Source organism: Perognathus longimembris, chromosome 1 (assembly GCF_023159225.1).
Source record: "Perognathus longimembris pacificus isolate PPM17 chromosome 1, ASM2315922v1, whole genome shotgun sequence".
In the NCBI taxonomy this organism is placed as follows: domain Eukaryota; kingdom Metazoa; phylum Chordata; class Mammalia; order Rodentia; family Heteromyidae; genus Perognathus; species Perognathus longimembris.
The window spans coordinates 15938185-15958350 of NC_063161.1; the positions used below are offsets into that span (position 1 = coordinate 15938185).

At 35.0% G+C, this 20166-nt stretch overlaps 1 protein-coding gene across 2 annotated transcripts in view; it reads left to right on the top strand.

Moving 5' to 3' along the window:
* Uhrf1bp1l (UHRF1 binding protein 1 like) overlaps positions 1–20166 on the top strand; it is a 66439-nt gene that overhangs the window by 35357 nt on the left and 10916 nt on the right. For both annotated transcript variants that reach the window (XM_048357572.1, XM_048357565.1), the window contains 8 exons: positions 1677–1760; positions 4368–4550; positions 5611–5729; positions 9017–9158; positions 9619–9812; positions 12955–14453; positions 14698–14873; positions 18754–18896. In XM_048357572.1, coding sequence (XP_048213529.1) covers positions 1677–1760; positions 4368–4550; positions 5611–5729; positions 9017–9158; positions 9619–9812; positions 12955–14453; positions 14698–14873; positions 18754–18896 — 2540 coding nt within the window. The remainder of the gene's footprint in view (positions 1–1676; positions 1761–4367; positions 4551–5610; positions 5730–9016; positions 9159–9618; positions 9813–12954; positions 14454–14697; positions 14874–18753; positions 18897–20166) is intronic.

Here is a 20166-nt window from a genome sequence, read left to right on the forward strand (position 1 = left end):
TCTGGCTTTTTAGTGGTTAATTGGGGATAAGAGTCTCACCGACTTTTCCTGTCCAAGATGGCTTCATACTGTAATCTTCATATCTCAGTCTTCTGAGAGGCTAGGATTACAGAGAAACATCAGCTACCAGCACCAAGCTTCCTACCTGAAGATCTTTTAAAGAGAAACAGAAATATTTGACTTTTGCATCTTGATTATAAAATAAGCTGATGGTCTTTTAGAAATAGAGGTATTTGACCCAAATCAATTCTATCATGTTGCTTTGTACTTTCAAAAACCAAGAAAGTGAATATTGAGTCTTGGATACTCAGCAGAAGATATGGTAACTGGGAATCAACTAACATATAAAAAGGTGGAAGGTTATAGCTGGAGATTTGGGGTTTGCAGAGAGATTTGTCATTTCCTTTGCTTGTGTGTCATTTGGATTATACGTGCCATTTTCTGCTTTAGTTTGAAAGGAAAATCCAAACACATTAAAACAAACCAAAGTAATAAATTGAGCCATAAGAAGTTTTTACTTAGACATTTTCTGATCTCTTTACATTCTTTGCTCTTCCTTATTCCCTCATAGAATAAGCTGAGGGATTTTATTTAAGGGGAAATCTCTGCCATCAAAATACCTCTTGCATTTTATAGGTACTGCTCTTTGGAAAGGCTCTTTCCAAAAGATTATGAAATTTTTTTTCATAAGTTTGCAAAAGATCATTTGGATGTAAACCCTGCGCTAATGCATTATTATCCACTTATTGTAAATAATTGCAAGTTTTGCTGCAGAATTTCAGTTTTTATGCTGTCTCAGAAACTGCCGAGTGTTGTGTATTATATATACTCTGTTCATACCATATTAATTTAATAAAATCTAAATTCTGAATTATCTTAAAGGTTTTTAATTGGGTTGAATTTGAGTTAATAAATTAATGTAGGCAATGTATACTTTGCTCCTATCTTATATTTCTTTACCTGAAGTTGATTGTTCATACTGTTTTAGCATGAACTCCAACACAAAACTGATTTATGTTGACTTTTGAGTATATGATTACTATGTAACTTTTCAACAACTTACTTGATTGAATATACTTCTCTTTGGTAAGAGACAGGATGATGTATGTAATGAAGAAGTTAAGATTTCCTGGGTTCAGGGTGAAGGAAGGGGTGACATTGTCCAAAAAGAATTGTACTCATTACTTGACTTGTGAAATGGTAACTTTTCTGTCCAATATCTTAATAATAATAAAGTTATATTTTTAAAATATGATCTCCTGGGTTCAAATCCATCTTTTCACTTAACTAGCTTTGTAATCTTATTCTATTTATCTTCTTTTTTGCCTCTGTTTCTGATCTAAAAAATGGGTATTATAATAACAGTATTTCTTGGAATTTTAAAAATGAAATCACTAAGTGTACTTAAAAATCAAAACTACTAGTATGATTAGGGATTATAAGTGTAAAAGTTCTTGTATGAATTCTTGTGGGCTTAGATACTATTTTTGTATCCTCTTTTAGTCTAGTATCTATCAAATGATAGGAGCTCAATGAATACAAATTAGATTGTATTATTCATGACAGAAGAGAATCACCACTACTTGGGTCTCGATTATTTTAAACATTTTTATGGTAAATTGTTTCTGATATTTACTTAATATTTCTTTCTTATTCTCATCATTTTCTTTTTCCAGAGTCAAACAGACGTATTACTGGAGGTGCTATGCAACTCTCTTTTACACAGCTGACCATAGATTATTACCCTTATCATAAAGCTGGTGTGTATAACTATTTCTTTAAATGTGTTAATCTTGTTTTATAGTGACATTGTGAATTTACTATTCTTCTAAATCCTTTTGCTTTAATCTAATTTGCTAAGGAGAAAAGAGATATTTTCTGTTTCTTCTACAGTATTATAACAAGAAAATAGAATTGCTTTCAAATATTTATGCATTTTATGTTGAGGTTCATATAGACTGTTAGAAACTAAATTTGCTAAAAATGAACAGTTTTTAAGTGAATTCTATATATTCCGGTGTCTTTATTGTATGTTCAGTAAATTACTTTTTAATTATCTTGTTTGAGTATTACACATATTTTTCTGTTTTTCTTGTCTAATTTTATTTTTTAATTTGCTGGCATTGAGGCTTGAACTTAGGGTATTTGTGCTCAGCGTTTTCAAGCATAGCTGGTCCCCTATCCTTTGAGCTATACTTCCAGACATACTTCCAATTACTTCTGATTAACTGGGGATAGAGTCTCATGGATTTTTCTGAATGGTTAGCCTTTGAAGATTTATTCTCAGAGCTCACCCTGCTGAGTAGGTGGGGTTATAGATAGGCATGAACCACTGCATCATTTTTTGAATTATAGTAAAGGAGGAAAAGAAAGGGAGAGAAATAGGAGGAAAGGAGGGATAGCAGGAAGGAAGGAAGGGAGGGAGGGAGAAAGGGAAGGGAAAGGAAGGGAAGGGAAGGGAAGAAAAAAGGACAGGAAAAAGGAAAGGAAAGGAAAGGAATTGATTGATTTTGGCTTGGGGTGTACTTCAGTAGTAGAGTAGATACCTAGAATGTTCCAGGCTCTGTTCAATACCAAGCTCCAAAAAAGGAAGGGAAGGAGGGAGAAATAAAAGAAAAGAAAGTAAAGGAGGGAAATTATTTTCTAAATAATTTATTTAAAACCTAAGACACAGAAGTGGCATTATGGCTCAAGTGGCACAGTGCCAACCTTGAGCTGAAGAGCTCACGGACAGTGCCCAGGCTCAGAGTTTAAGCCCCACAATGGATAAAACAAAACAAACCTAATACATAGTTGTACAATTTTTTGTATATGCAAAAAGCAAGTTTATAATTTCTATAACTACCTTACAGAATTTAAAGGTTAGAACCAGGCTCATACCTATAATCCTAACTACTCAGAAGACTGAAATTCAGAGGATCAAAGTTTGAAGCCAGCTAAGGCAGAAAAAATTATTGAGACTCCATCTCCAAAACAACCAGTTAAAGGCCAGTGTAGAGACTTGACTGAAGTGGTAGAATGTCAGCAATGGACAAAAAAATGGAGTGAGAAGACGAGGCCCTGAGTTCAAACCCCTATACTCACATATTCGTTCAGATGTGTGCATGTGCATGTACACATATACTGTTTTGATTTTTTAAAAATAGTTTTATAAGAAAGATGCTTATAAATTCTTAAAATGTGTAAGATAATGCTAAGTGAAATGAACCCCATGTTATGGAAATGAGGATATATCACTGTTGTAATTACTTTCAACTGTGCCATGTGAAACTGTAGCTTCTATTGTTCATGATCCTCTTGTATCCCCTTCCTGTGGTTGTACCCACACTATCACTGTATCTTATCTGAGTACATTGGAAACTGTATATACTGGTATTAGAACTAGGAAAATGAAAGGGAATACCAAAATCGAGAGACACAGGATAAAAAGACAAACGACTACAAAAGCAATACTTGCAAAACCATTTGGTGTAAACCAACCAAACAACTCATAGGGGGAGAGGGGAAGGGGGAGGAGGGAGGGGGGAATGGGGGAGGAAGTAACAAACAGTACAAGAAATGTATCCAATGCCTAACATATGAAACTGTAACCTCTCTGTACATCACTTTTACAATTCTAAAAAAAAAAAATCTTACAGATGGAGAAACCATTCATATTTTAGAAGATAAATCTTTCAGTCACAAGATAGATTTTTTTTTTTCTAAATCTCCTTATAAACACATTTCTTAGGGGGCATGAGGGACAAGGTAACAAACAGTACAAGAAATGTATCCAATGCCCAACGTATGAAACTGTAACCTCTCTGTACATCAGTTTGATAATAAAAATTTGAGAAAAAATTAAAAAAAACAAAAAACAAAAAAACCACATTTCTTAGTTGATGGAAAGGAACCTTAATATTGGTTTTGTATTTTCCTTTCCCAAACTTACTTGTATTTCTTGTGTCGGAGTTCATCTTGAGTTCTGTTGGTTTCTTATCACATTTTATCAGTTTTATAGATTAAATCTCTTAATTCTATGTCTTTGAAAGGATTTTATGCCTTGATATTATTTTCTAAGATTCTGTCCAATGAAGGCTTGACAGATGATTTAACATCTGGTGAAAATTTACAGTCCTGTGGATTTGAATGAAACTTTAAGTGGTTTTTCTATCAGAAATGGTTTTAAATAGAAAGTTTTCCAGATCACTTGCTTTTGACATTCTCTTCCTCTGTCCTAAATGTCTAAACAGTAGTAGGTGGAGACTGTAAACTTGCTTCAATTTAAGATTACCTTGAAAGCTGGTGAAATTTCATTCAGAACATTGTTAGGGGAGAATAAATGGAAATTGTGCATTATCAGTGAACAGTTATTATTCATTTTACAGGAGACAGTTGTAGTCACTGGATGTATTTTAGTGATGCAACCAAAACAAAAAATGGATGGGCCAATGAACTATTACATGAATTTGAGTGCAATGTTGAAATGCTTAAACAGGCTGTGAAGGACCATAATGTAGGTTCACCTCCTAAATCCCCAACTCATTCCTCTCCCCAGCACACACAAACAGGTATTTTACCTATTAACATTATGACACTTCCCTAATAGTGTGTGTGTGTGTGTGTGCGTGCATGCATGCATGCGTGTGTGTTCATAATGTATTTTCTGTAAAGTATTATTTTTGATAAGGTCATAAGATTTGCATCTTTTATCAGAACAACATAGGTTTATACACTTTTACAATTAATATAACCAATCAGAGTAAAGAATTTTTCAGACTGAGAAATGACTGGTAGATCTCTCATTTTTAACATCTTAGGAAGAGTAACTTGAATGTATGAAAATATGATTCCTATTTATATATGAGTAATTAGCCAGGTGCTGGTAACTCACGCCTGTCATCCTATCAGATCGGGGGGTCAGGATTCAAGGCCATCTGCCAAAAAATAAAGTATGGTTGTAAAAAACAACACTTCTGTATCATTCTATAAATAATTTCCGGGGCTGGGGATATGGCCTAGTGGCAAGAGTGCTTGCCTCGTATACATGAAGCCCTGGGTTCGATTCCCCAGCACCACATATATAGAAAATGGCCAAAAGTAGCGCTGTGGCTCAAGTGGCAGAGTGCTAGCCTTGAACAAAGGGAAGCCAGGGACAGTGCTCAGGCCCTGAGTCCAAAGCCCAGGACTGGCAAAAAAAAAAAAAAAAAAATATATATATATATATATATATATACACATACATATATAAACAATTTCCATATATATATAATCTTGTTTGAGAAATTAGGGTTCACCTTCAATTTCGGTGGCTTTTTTGTTTTTGCCAAGACTGGGATTTGAACTCAGGGCCTTGTACTCCTTTGGCTTACTTGGCTTATTTGTGGTTGACATTTGACCACCTGAGCCGTGCCCCCAGTTTTTTGGTAGTTAATTGAAGATGGAGTCTTGAGTGTTTTTCCCTTAGACTGGCTTAGAACTGTGATCTTCCAGAGCTTAAGTCTCCTGAGTGACTAGACTTATAGGTGTGAACAACTGGCACCTGGCTTCCATCAACTTTCTTAATAACAAAAGAGCAACTATTAAGAAAGAATTTTCTAATTAATTAAAAAGAGTTTTTGTTTCCCACAGAGAAAGATTCTACTCTGAAAGGCAGTTCTAGAACATCTTCGATATTATCTCAACAATCAAAAGCTAAGCTTATGTCTAGTTCCGTTGTGGTTAGACTTGCAGATTTCAATATATACCAGGTATGTTTTTTTTAAATTAATCTTCTCCTGAACACTTTCAGTGTTTTTTATAAGCAACTTTAATAACTATTCTCACTGTTTTATTTTAAATGCACTTGGCGAGTTTTGTGAAATGACTCAGTAAGACAGGATAGAAAATAGCAGCTCATGAATCTTTGTTTAAATAGTTAACTAGAATTAGCCAAACTTTGACAACAAAGACACATTACTTGACAACATTGTCTAAGATGTCTCATATTGCAAAATTTACCACATTCACAGTTGGTTTTATTATAAGGAACTGATATAAATAAGAACCAACCGTAGGACCAAATGCGTAGAGCAGAATCTGGAAGGGTTCCAAATGTTAAACTTAGGGCGCTCTGGATGTAGCTCAGTGGTAGAGAGCTTACCTAACACTTATGAAGCCCAAGATTCAAACCCCAGCACCATACGTATATGTGTGACAATATGCTTGAATTTTGTAGTAGAACCCAGTGTCAGGATAGACTGATTGCAAATGACTTAAAGCCTCATCTAAACAAGACTATCAAATGTGACCATCCCCACCAAAGCCATTTTATTAGTGTAATTTATCAGTTGCACACATAAATAGGAAATGACAATTCCTGGTTATCTCAAAGGAGCAAGGACAAAGGCCGGAACTCCTTTTTGACCAAATTTCTTACTATATGGTGGTTTGTATGGGAGAAATGAAAATGCCTTTTCTACTTTATTAAACTAGTATGTACTGGCCATATTATGTACATATTTTTATGGCTAAAACCTTGAATTTTACTAGTTCATGTGGGCTGTAATCTTACGACATGGTATAATGTCATTGTATTTGAGACCAGTTGTTCTTTTTTTTTTTTTTAAAGTTTTTTTAAAAGTTCATTTGAAAGTCAAAGGAAAGCCATGAAAGTAGCAAGATAAGAGCCCCAAAGAAGAGTGTGTTTATTTTTATTTATTTCTTGAGACAGTGTAGTAAGTAGTTCACGCTCTCCTCAAACTTGTGATCTTCCTCCCTCATCCTTCCAGGTACTGGTAATAGAAGGCATATGCCACCATATCTGGTTTTGTGAACTATTAAGTGACTGATTTCAAGCCAGGTGCTGATAACGCATGCTATCTTAGAAAGCTGAGATCAGAGGATCACGATTTGAAGCCTGCCTGGGGAGGAAAGTCCATGAGACTCTTCTTTAATTAACCACCAATAGCCAGAAGTGGAGCTGTGACTCAAGTGGTAGAGTACTAGCCTTGAGCAAAGAAGCTCAGGGATGAAGACCTAGGACCTGCTTAAAACAACAGAACCCAGTAGATTTCAGACATAATTATTTATCAATTGTTGTAGTTTTTGGTAAGTCTTTGGCTTCATCCAAAAAGTCCTCATTTAACTTCCATTGTCCTCCAGTCACATTTGATAGTGACAAAAACAATATTGTTTGTCACACTTGAAAAGAGTGCTGCTGACATCTAGTGGGAAAAGCCAGCAATGCTGCTGAACTTGCTACAGTGTGCAGGATACCCTCTCCATACCCATCTGACCCAAAATACTAATGTGCCAATTTTGAGTAACCCTGATTTAAGTTATTTTTTTATTGTACAATTGATTCTTTCTTTGCATTCTCTTTTTATAGTGCAGCATGTTTAAAGTATATTTTATGTTGTAAGACTTAAGTAAAATCATAATGAGGAATGGGAATCACTTGTAATAACATATTACTGAGAGTAATGAAACCTCACAGGGGTTGTGCTATAGCACAAGTGGTAAAGTCTAACAAGGTCCAGAGTTCAATCCTCAGACTATGAGAGAGAGAGTGAGAGAGAGAGAGCAAGAGAGAGAGAACCATTCTCCTTCTACACACATACATACCCATGTGTACTAAAAATAAAACAACCATAAATAGTAGAAAATAAAAAAATTAGTCTGAGCTATAAGTGGTGGCTCATGCCTGTAATCCCAGCACTTGGGAGGTAGGGGGCAAGGAGATCAGGAATTCCAGGTCAGATTGGGTTGGCCATCCTGGACTATATAGGGAGGCTTGTCTCCAAAAATAGATGAGGGAGGGGAGAGGGAGAGGGAGAGGGAGAGGGAGGGGGAGGGAGGGAGGGAGAGGAGAGAGGGAGAGAGAGAGAGATAATTTTTTTCCTAATTTGAATAACTTAAGGGAAAGGAGAGCTAAAACTAAGATGTCTATTAAATTGATAATGTTGAAAAGAATTTTATATGTGATAAGAGGCTTTTTTATTATGTGATGTGAGAATTTGATTGAATATTATAAAGTATACAAATAGAATGTTAAATTGTTACAAGATGAAACATTGTCCAAGGTAAAAGTATTGTTTATAATGTGAGAAATATATACAGTTGTGCCAGGCGCTGGTGCCCCATACCCGTCATCCTAGCTACTCAGGAGGCTGAGATCTGAGGATCACAGTTCAAAGCCAGCCTGGGCAAGAAAGTCTGTTGATACTCTTACCTCCAGTTAATTAACCACCAGAAAACCAAAGAAGAGCTGTGACTCAAAGTGGTAGAGCCAAAGAGCTCAGGGACGGCACGCACCCAGGCCCCAAGTTCAAGCCCCATGACTGACCCCCCCCCCCAAAAAAAGATATATATGTGTATATATATGTTGAATTAATGAGAAAAGATAACTTTGAGGTCTATATATAGGCCTAGTAAGTTAGCACAAATAAATTAGATAAAACTTTTTGGTTGAACTTTGGAGAAATTGCAGTTTGATATAATTATCTGCTTGAGAAGTAGAGTGAAAAAAGAAACTAAGGCCTTGTAAAATAATGGTCCTTTTGGAAAATAAGATGTTAGACTATTTGACAGAACCATTTATAGTTATGTTATTTTAAATTAATTATTGTGGTATATGACAGAATTTTCAATTCAGTGAAATTAAGTACGTTTGCCATGTTCAATCAATATTACCATTAATTTCCTGAAACTCTTAAATATTTGTCATAATAATAGAGAAGTTATGGTGAAGCATTATTATAAAGAACATTTTGGTTTGAGGACTAATGTCTGCTGCTTGACTGTCATTTATTATGTCATTATTGTTGTTTTCTTGTTATTTTATGGCTCACAATAAGGAATATTGTACAAAGCTAATTTTGTAATTGATAAAGATCCAAATGATTATAGTGTTTTCTAAATACTTGACGGCTATTATTTTAATTTAATATGAAGTTAAATATAAAAGTTTGCATTAGTAGTTAACCATTGACAGACAATTAAAAATAGTTTTTCAAGACTTTGAACATAATGTCTAAGATGAATAAATTCTTTTCAGGTGTCTACAGCAGAACAATGTCGTTCTTCACCTAAAAGTATGATTTCCTGCAACAAAAAATCCTTGTATCTTCCACAAGAAATGTCAGCTGTCTACATAGAATTCACAGAATATTACTATCCAGATGGAAAGGATTTTCCAAGTAAGAGAGTTTACTGTTTTGGTATTAATTTATCAATTACTTGGATTTATTTTTGCTAAATTTTGGGGTTTTATAAAAGTGAAAGACAAAAATTACTTGTACCATAGTTCACAAAACATAACTATAATATTGGTATTGCTATTATTTGTTCATATGTACTTTTCCTCTGTTTTTATAGCATTCTTTATTTTTTTTGGTGCTGGTCTTGGGGTTTGAACTCAAGAGCCTAGTCTCTGTCCTGAGCTTTTTGGTTCAATGCTAGCACTCTTCTACTTGAGCCACAGTCCATTTCAGGCTTTTTGGTAGATTAATTGAGAAGAGTATCATAAACTTTCCTGCTTGGGCTGGCTTTGAACCTCGACCCTCAGATTTCAACCTCCTTAGTAATAGGATTACAGGTGTGAGCCACTAGTGCTCAGCTGTTTAGTTTATTAATACTTGAAAATTTTTTTCTTCACAGTTCCATCTCCTAACCTGTATAGCCAGCTGAATGCACTGCAGTTTACTGTGGATGAAAGAAGCATTCTATGGCTAAATCAATTTCTTCTGGACTTAAAACAGAGCCTTAATCAGTTCATGGCTGTGTATAAGTTGAATGACAACTCAAAATCTGATGAGCATGTTGATATTCGAGTGGATGGATTAATGCTAAAGGTATTACATAAGCAAGTGGCTATGAGCATGGAACCATTTTTATGGATGATAATTTGAATGCATTATAATTTCCAGGATATAAGATCAATGTTCAGATAGAAATTGACTTCTTCCTAATAGTAATTTTTATTTTAAAATATAATTTTTATTTTCAATTATAGAAACTTTCCAAGATAATAGAAATTTTTTGTTGTTGGTGGTGTGGGGCTTGAACTCAGGACCTGGGGACTGTCCCTGAGTTCTCTTGCTCAAGGCTAGTTAGTGCTTTACCACTTTGATCCACAGCTCTACTTCTGGTCTTTGGGTAGTTAATTGGAATCTCTCAGGGACTTTTTCTGTCCAGGCTGTCTTTGAACCCTGATCCTCACGGGCAAGTTTCTTTTTTTTCATTATATAGCTGAATAGTCAATAATCTGAACTGTATACATATTTAAGTTTTAAAAGAAATAAGTTTAAAATAAAAGCTGGTTTTTAATTACATTTTTATTATCTTTAGTTGTACAAATGGGTGAGATTTCAGTATGTCAGTTTACTACTATAATGTATCTTAATCTATCTCCCTTTCTTTTTTTTCCAAACTTTTATTATCAAACTGATGTACAGAGAGGTTACAGTTTCATACATTAGGCATTGGATACATTACTTGTACTGTTTGTTACCTCGTCCCTCATACCCCCCTCCTCCCACCCCCTTTCTTTTCCCCCCATGAGGTGTTCCATTCACTTAGACCAAACAGTTTTGCAAGTATTGCTTTTGTAGTTGTTTTTCTTTTTTTTACCCTGAGTCTCTCAATTTGGGTATTCCCTTTCAATTTCCTAGTTCTAATACCAGTATACACGGTTTCCAATATACTCAGATAATGTTACAGAGATAATGTAGGTACAACCACAGGAAGGTGATACAAGAACAGCATCTATAATAGATGCTACAGATACACATGGTACGTTGAAAGTAATTACAACTGTGATATAACAATCATTTCCATAACATGGAGTTCATTTCACTTAGCATCATCTTATGTGTTCATAAGGGTATAGCTAATGGGCTCTTGTGATCCTCTGCTGTAACTTGCCTAAACCTGTACTAATTATTCCCAATAAGGGAGACCATAGAGTCCATGTTTCTTTGGGTCTGGCTCACTTCACTTAGTATAATTTTTTCCAAGTCCTTCCATTTCCTTACAAATGGGGCAATGTCATTCTTTCTGATAGAGGCATAAAATTCCATTGTGTATATGTATCACATTCATCTACTGAGGGGCATCTGGGTTGGTTCCAGATTCTAGCTATGACAAATTGCGCTGCGATGAACATTGTTGTGCTGGTGGCTTTACTGTGAATTTGTTTGTGGTCTTTTGGATAGATACCCAAAAGTGGGGCTGCTGGGTCATAGGGGAGTTCTATATTTAGCCTTTTGAGGAATCTCCATACTGTTTGCCAGAGTGATCTCCCTTTTAATTGTTCTCCTCCATCTCTCCCAACTTTACCCATTCCCTTGATTTTGCTAATTACATAGAAAATACTATGGTGACTTCTTTCCTCTCTTCCTGTCTTCATTTGCCTTTTATTCTCTCTCTTTTTTTTTTTTTTTTTGGCCAGTCCTGGGCCTTGGACTCAGGGTCTGAGCACTGTCCCTGGCTTCTTCCCGCTCAAGGCTAGCACTCTGCCACCTGAGCCACAGCGCCCTTTCTGGCCGTTTTGCATATATGAGGTGCTGGGGAATAGAACCAAGAGCTTCATGTGTAGGAGGCAAGCGCTCTTGCCACTAGGCCATATTCCCAGCCCCCTTTTATTCATTTTTAAAAACTAGTATGGGGGCTTGAACTCAGGGCCTGAACACTGTCCCTTAGTTTTTTAACTTCAGGCTGGCACTCTGCCACTTGAACCATAACTCTACTTTCAGTTTTTTGCTAATTAATTCAAGGTAAGAGTTTTGCAGATTTCCTGCCTGGGTTTGATTCAAACCTTGGTTCTCAGATCTCAGCCTTCTGAATAGCTAAAATTACAGGTGTAACCCACTCATATCCAGAAAAATGCTCTTCTTTCCCTCTCTCTCTCTCTCTCTCTCTCTCTCTCTTTTCTCTCTCTCTCTCTCCCTCTCTCTCTCTTTTTCTTTCTGGTCAGGCATGGGGCTTGTACTTGGTTCCTGGGCACTGTCCATGAACTCTTTTGCTCAAGGCTAGTACTCTAATGCTTTGAGCCACAGTGCCACTTAAACTTTTCTGGCAGTTAATTGAAGATAAGAATTTCATGGGCTTTCCTGCCAAAGTTGGCTTTGAACCATGATCCTCAGATCTCAGCCTCCTGAGTAGCTAGGATTACAGTCATCAGCCATCCAGTGTCTGGCTCAAAATAAAATCAGAATTGGAGATGGATGAAAGTTTCAATATCTAGGCCTATTGTTGTATATATACTATATCTTTAATCTTTTCTCTGTAAAATGTTAGCAAAACTCAAAAATTATATGGCAGAAATTTTTGAAAGATTCTGTCACAAATTTTACAGAATTCTGTATTAAGTGGAATGTATTCTAATGCATAGTTTGCTAAGTTAGAATTACTTAGTATTTTGCTTGTTTTTTGAGTATGACTGGTAGTAAAACAAGTCACTCTGAACTCTTTGATGTGAATATTTTTGAGGATTGGATTATTAGCTTGAGAATTAGTATAATAATTTGACTCAACATGCTAGGGTTATTTTCTTAATAGTTTTCTTACAGGAAACTGTAATGACTTCTGTATAGTCACTTCATTCATTCATAAAGTCATCTCTTAAAATACTTGAAGTTAAAATACCTTTTAAAAATGAATTTTTCAGAATTGGCATTTATTGTGTGTACTTAAGAGTATAGTAAGCATTTAGTAAAAAGTCATTTAACTTAAATGTATTCTTTTGTGATTTATAATATTTTATATACATTATTTGTGTTTTAATTTTTAAGTTTATTTTTAGTTGTCAGTCCTTTAGTTCTCTTAAACTCAGTTTGTAAAAGATTTGAATGAGAGATAGTGATTTATGTCTGGGTTGGAAAAAAAAATTGTGGAGAAAATGTCAAGAAAAAGTTCCTAAATTGTCATGTTCTTAATATTATCTTCAAGATATGTGAGTTTATAAATTGGATTAGATTTTTTTTTACCTTCTAGATTGTCATTCCTTCTGAAATGAAATCTGAATGTCATCAAGATCAACCGCACACCATTTCTATTCAGAGTTCTGAAATGATTGCCACAAATACAAGGCACTGTCCAAACTGCCGACATTCTGATCTAGAAGCTCTGTTTCAAGACTTCAAGGATTGTGATTTTTTTAGTAAAACTTACACTAGCTTTCCTAAGTCTTCTGACAGTTTTCATCTTCTACATCCGATTTTCCAGAGACATGCCCATGAACAAGATACTAAAATGCATGAAGTTTATAAAGGGAATATTACTCCTGAGTTGAATAAACACACTCTTAAAACTTCTGCTGCCACGGATGTTTGGGCAGTGCACTTTTCTCAATTTTGGATAGATTATGAAGGCATGAAAAGTGGGAAAGGAAGACCAGTAAGTTTTGTAGATTCGTTCCCTCTCTCTTTCTGGATTTGCCAACCAACAAGATATGCAGAGTCACAAAAAGAACTGCAGAATTGTAATCAAGTATCTCTAAATACATCCCAAAGTGAATCTAGTGATCTGGCTGGCAGATTGAAGCGGAAGAAGCTCTTGAAAGAGTATTATAGTACAGAATCTGAACCCTTGACAGATGGTGGTCAGAAACCTTCATCAGATACATTTATCAGCTTTTCCTCTTCATCATCAGATGCAGATATTCATGTCTTGGTTCATGTTCATAAACATGTTAGTATGCAGATCAATCACTACCAATATCTGCTCCTGCTTTTCCTACATGAATCACTCATTCTTCTTTCAGATAACTTAAGGAAAGATGTGGAAGCTGTGACTGGCAGTCCTGCCAGTCAGACATCTGTTTGTATTGGTGTTTTACTTAAAAGTGCAGAACTGGCTCTCTTGCTACATCCAGTGGATCACATCAATACTCTTAAGTCACCTCTTTCTGAAAATGTGAGCCCAATGGTTCCTGATTACTTGCCTACAGAAAATGGAGAATTTTTACCTTCAAAAAGAAAACAATTTAGTAGTGGCATAAATCAAATAAGAAGTGTAGCTGTTAATCATATGTCAGACAACAGATCTATGAGTGTTGATCTTAGTCATGTCCCTTTAAAGGATTCTTTGCTTTTTAAATCAGCTAGTGATACAAATCTGCAAAAAGGCACTTCTTTTCTTGAGTATTTATCAGATAAGCATTTAGGGAAAATAAGTGAAGATGAAAGTAGTGGGCTTACTTTCAAGAGTGGCTCAGGAGAAATTGGATTACAAATAAGTGACAGAAAAGATTCATCTCACGCAGATTCAAATAGTGTCTTGAACTACAGAGAAGGCTCAAAAGTGCCATTTGATAATGACAATAATCAAAACATGCTTTCAAATAGTTTAACTAATAAAGGAAATGAAACCATAGAGTCCATCTTCAAAGCTGAAGACTTGCTTCCAGAAGCAGCTTCATTCCCTGAAAGCCTGGAAATAAGTAAAGAAGAAGGATCCACAGTTAGAACACTTAAACCTCAGACATCTTTAAGGTAACAATATGTTATTAAAAGTTAGCATTTCTTTGTTTTACTGAGTATGTGTGAATATGAATGTATTTGTTTTGGGGCAGATAACTCATGACATTGTTAGAGTTTGCTAGAAGGAGTAGATTATTAAAAATTGGAGAATTCTTTCAATTTGTACATTAAAATCTAAAGACTAGTGGAAATGATGTACATATTTAATAACTTATAAAATTCTTTATATGTACTTTCTGTTAATTTTATTTAACAGTGGAAAGCCTAAGGAACGTTGCCTACCCAACCAGGTACCACTCTGTGTTTCTTATAAGAACATGAAAAGAAGCTCCTCACAAATCTCCTTGGATACCATTTCAATTGACAGCATGATACTGGAAGAACAGTTATTAGAAAGTGATGGAAGTGATAGTCAGATACTTTTGCAAAAAGGTAAAGCAGTACAGTTTAAAATTTCTTATTATATTTAAATATTTAAATAGTTTTATTTCATTTATACACCCACCTCTAGACTACCTCTAGACTACCTTTCTGTTAGTTGTTCTCTTGCTTCTTTTAGCCAGAAAACTCCTGTCTGTTATGACTTGACATCCAGCAATTATTTGTGTAGTCCTTTAGATTATAAAACAACCAACACTAAAGCTATCAACCTCTATTACATATATAACACATACATATATACACTCATGTATATATGTATACATATATACACATAAACACACACATCTTCAGCAAATGGTTCTGGGAAAACTAATTGGTTATCTGCCTGCAGAATCCATGTAGACTAAAACTAGACCCATATATCTCACCCTGTACAAAAATCATCTGCAAATAGATCAAATATCTTTAAGCAGAGCATAAAAGGTTGAAACTGGAACCTCCACAGTAAAACATAAGTTTGAGAAGATATAGGCACAGTAATTATTCTCTGAAGGAAACCACAATTGACCAGAAAATAAGAGCAAGAATTGAAATAGGAACTCTCATACACTGCTGGCTGCAAGTTATATGGTCAGGAAGTAGTAGAGACATTTCTCAGCTAGTCTGACTTAAGAGTTCAAACTTAATTTTATGCTACACTGGTTCCCCAGACTCAGGGAATGATTATTATCACATGTAAAAATTTTTAAAAATCCCTAATCTGACTCTAGTACAGGTAATTCATGGCAATCTCCTTTCTGGCCTAGCATTACAGTACATTTTATTAGAATAATGAGTTATTAAAAACTATTCTAGACAGCTCTAGAATTGATAGCTCTAGTTGCTGCCTGTCTCCCCATGGGATCAAATCCTTCCTTAATAAGATTTTTGTCCTGTGATTCAAATGTATTTTGAAAGCTATTCAAATGCCAAATATCTCCCCTTTTCCACAAAAAGCATAGTGATTTCTTTATTTCTATTAAGTAATAAAAATAACTACCAGGCTGGGGATATGGCCTAGTAGCAAAAGTGCTTGCCTCATATACATGAAGCCCTGGGTTCGATTCCTTAGCACCACATATATAGAAAAGGCCAGAAGTGGTGCTGTGGCTCAGGTGGCAGAGGGCTAGCCTTGAGCATAAAGAAGCCAGGGACAGTGACCAGGCCCTGAGTCCAAGCCCCAGGACTGGTGAAACAAAACAAAACAACAAACCCTACCACTTAATGTGAGAAACCTAGAAAATACAACTGTAACTTAGAAAATAAAATCATACCAAAATGTCACATTTTAGAGATATCTGAGTTCTAAGAATTTGTGTATGTGTAGTTATTGTCAGGTTATAGACATATTTTTATAATCTTTATCACTGGTAAGCATTACTTAATAGTATTTTACTTACTTTGAAAAATTTTTTAAGCCTTCTTAAATTTGACAAAAGAATACTGTGGTCTCTTAGGCATTTTCTTAATGTGAAGTTTTTAAATTGCTTATAATTTTTTTTTTGTTGTTGTCCTGAGCACTGCCCCTGGCTTCTTTTTGCTCAAGGCTAGCGCTCTACCACTTGAGCCACAGCACCACTTCCAGCTTTTTCTGTTTATATGGTGCTGAGGAATCGAACCCAGGGCTTCATGCAAACATTCTATCGCTAAGCCAAATTCCCAGCCCTTGCTTATAATTTTTGACAGTTATAAAAATGCTATCAGTAATTCCATTTTTATAAATTTTGTCTACAAATTTCTGGTTACTATCTTAGAGTGGATTTCAGGAGTATATTATTTGTAGGATCTTGAAAAACATTGACTTTATATAGAACATTTAAATGTTACACATCCCTAGTTCTCTTGAATTTTTAATTATTTTCTTATGTTAGAGGAATTGATAACTCATTGGGAGGAGTTTTCCAGACTTTTATTTTAATTTTATAGCAAATCTATGAATACTTTCATTGTAAGAAAAATATCTAGAATACAAAAGTAACACTTTTTTTGAAGATAACACTTTAACATCATCTTTAGTCTGTCTTGACTCCATTCCCTACTCTAGAAGTAACTGTCATCAGTTTTTGGTACATATGTTTTCAGACCTTTAACCATATATTTTTTTTTCAAATTTTTATTATCAAACTGATGTAGAGAGAGGTTACAGTTTCATACGTTAGTATTGGATACATTTCTTGTACTGTTTGTTACCTTGTCCCTCATACCCCCCTTCCCCCTCCCCCTTACCCTTTCCCCCCCTGAGGTGTTCAGTTCACTTACACCAAACAGTTTTGCAAGTAATACTTTTGTATTTGTTTGTCTTTTTTTACCCTGTGTCTCTCAAATTTGGTATTCCCTTTCAATTTCCTACTTCCAATACCAGTATACATGCTTTAACCATATATTTTTAATATATGTTTGTGTCATACACGTATGCCAGTGTGCAAACAGGCATGTATATATTTAAATACATACATACCTATGTAGGAATATATACATTCTGATGAACACACACACACACACACACACACACACGGCCACCAGCTTCTATGAAGTCTCCTCATATCTCTTCTTGTCCATTTCCCCAGTTTTAGCCTTATAACTGCTTGTTGCTATAAGACTATTATGGTTCAAATCCTTAATGTTACTTACAGTGTAACATTACTTAAGTAACATTACTTACAGTAATGTAGCATTACTTACAATGTAACATTAATTATAGTGTTATGTGTGATTTGATCCTGACTGACTTTTTCTGATGTTTTTGCTTGTGTTTATTTATTACACTTCTTAGTTTCTATACTGACAGTGTTTTCCATCTCAAATTTTGTTCTTGTGCTTGGAAAACTCTTTTCTTTCTTTCTAATTATTTTAGCAAAAAGATATTATCAAAGAAGCCTTGGAAACCCCCCACTGGGAGAAAGACCCTTTTGAGGTGTTTTTATTATTAGCTCCACCACCATTGTATTTACACATATCTTCCTGGGCTCTCTCATTTAATAATAGATATTTTAGTAAGCATCTGCTTGTTTGCAAGTACTATGCTAAAGCTGATTATGTGGCTGTGAGTAAAATAATGAACTGAAGTTTCTAATTTTTAGGTCTTTTGGCTTTTCTGACAATTCTGCTTATGATAGATCACTTTAAAGAATTACTATGTGATAGACACAATTTTTCCTTTTAGCTTCAGAAATATTGAAGTACAGCAGAGATAGATAGGAATGAAGAATTACCACATTAATAAGCATGGAGTTAAGTTCTTAGATGATTAGGAGATGTTGTAGGCTGTTGTAGAGAAAAATGAGGTGGTCAGACTAGAATTTAGAGCTGTTCAGTGTGGACTGTTCAGTGTAACTTCATTTGCTCATCCTCCCTCCTCTGGTTGGGGCTGAGAGTGAGGGAACCTTTCAGCTGCCACAGCACTGTACCTACTGTGGGAGAACGCAGCTACTTCTGTGTTCAGCAGTTTGATACTTTTTCATACTAAGTTTATGGCTTATAGGAAATGATTTCTCATTATTTGCTAGCCAAACACAATCTGATTTTCTTTGCCTACTGCTTTTAAATGATAATGAGTAGCAGTGATAGTTTGTTTTGATTAAATAAACATAACATAGTTAGATCATGTATGAAACTGATTTCAGTCTGTTCCTTTGGTTTACTTTGCTTTTATGTGTGTGCCAGAACTCAGAGCCTAGAAGTTGTCCCTGAACTTTTAGGCTCAAGGCTAGCGCTCTGCCACTTAAGCTATAGCTCCACGTCTATCATTTTGGGTGGTTAATTGAAGGAAAGTCTCAGATTTTCCTGCCTGGCCTGGCTTTGAAATATAATCCTCATATCTCAGCCTCTTTAGTAGCTAGGATTATAGGTATGAGCCACCAGTGCCTGGCTCTACTTTACTTTTGTATTTCAGGAATTAAAAGGAACTCGACTACAAATTACCAGAGCCCAGCAGAGTGTATGAATGCCAGTGCAAACGTGCAAAGTTTTGGGGAAAACTCTCCAGATGCCATTAGTACAAATTCAGAGGGTGCTCAAGAAGCCCATGACGACCTGGTAATCATTTCAAGGGGATTCGTAAAAAAAAAAAAATCACTAACTTTATTTCATATTTGATATGTACATATCTTGAGACATAAGTATGTAAAGTATATTCTAGATGGTGGATAAGTTACTTTGCTCTTCCTAGTCCAGGAAAAAAGTTTCCTTCTTGCTTAATGAAGTTTTTTCTATATTCTTGCATTTATAATTTGTTTTATCATAAAGAGGGCCTGTTTTTCTTTTATTTTTTGACTTACATTTTAGTGTTTTGATGGAAAGGTGGAAGGGAAGGCAAATCCTTATAAGAAAGGGATTTTTCATTTTGATTAAGGGTCTCATTAGATAATGCAGGGTTGTGATCCTCCTGCTTCAGACTCCCAAGTGCTGGAATTACAGGCATGTGCCACTGTAACTGGATAATGAGGAGCTTTCTATAAAGGAACCATGTTACTACTTTCTTTTAAGCACTTATTACCTAGCAAAATATTCTTTTTAGAATTGTTATAATTAAAGAGTTGTACAAAGGGGTTATAACTAGATATCAGGTAATGAGTACAATGCTTCTTGGACAATGTCACTCCTTCCTTCACTTTCCCCCATTTAACCCCTCCTGTTGTTGTACACAATTGCATAGTTCATATTTTACATAGCACATATTGGCTATAATAACTTCATTTGCTCACCCTCCCTCCCTCTATCTGTACACCCATTTTTGCCCTACCTAGAAAACAAAAAAGAAATACTCTTATGAAATAACTAAAAATATATTATGATCTGTTAGTGAAAGTCATTTAAAAATTAATATAATGTAATCTGTCATTTTCAAGAGAGAAAAGTGAAAAGAGAAACTGAACTTGATCTCTCCAGGTTGAATATCCTTTATCCAAAATTCTTTGACAAAGTGTTTTGAATTTGATATTTCTTAATTCATGTATGTACATGAGAATACATCTTGGGAATGGAACCCAGTCAAAATATGAAATTTATTTATTGATATTTCATGTATACTTTTTATGCACATAGCCTGAAGATAATTTTTTACAGTATTTTTAATAATCATATGCATGATAGTTTATGTGGAATTTTTCACCTGTAGCATCATAATGTCATGTGAAAAATTTCAAATATCTGATTTTTCAGTTAGAAATGCTCAACCTGTATAATGTAACAACCATAGTCTACAGGTTCCTAGTTTTGATAAGTCAGGGTTGTATTTTTAGAGATTAATGGTTCTTTTATCTTTTCTAAAACTTTGTTTTGAATTACTTGGTAAACTAATATATTC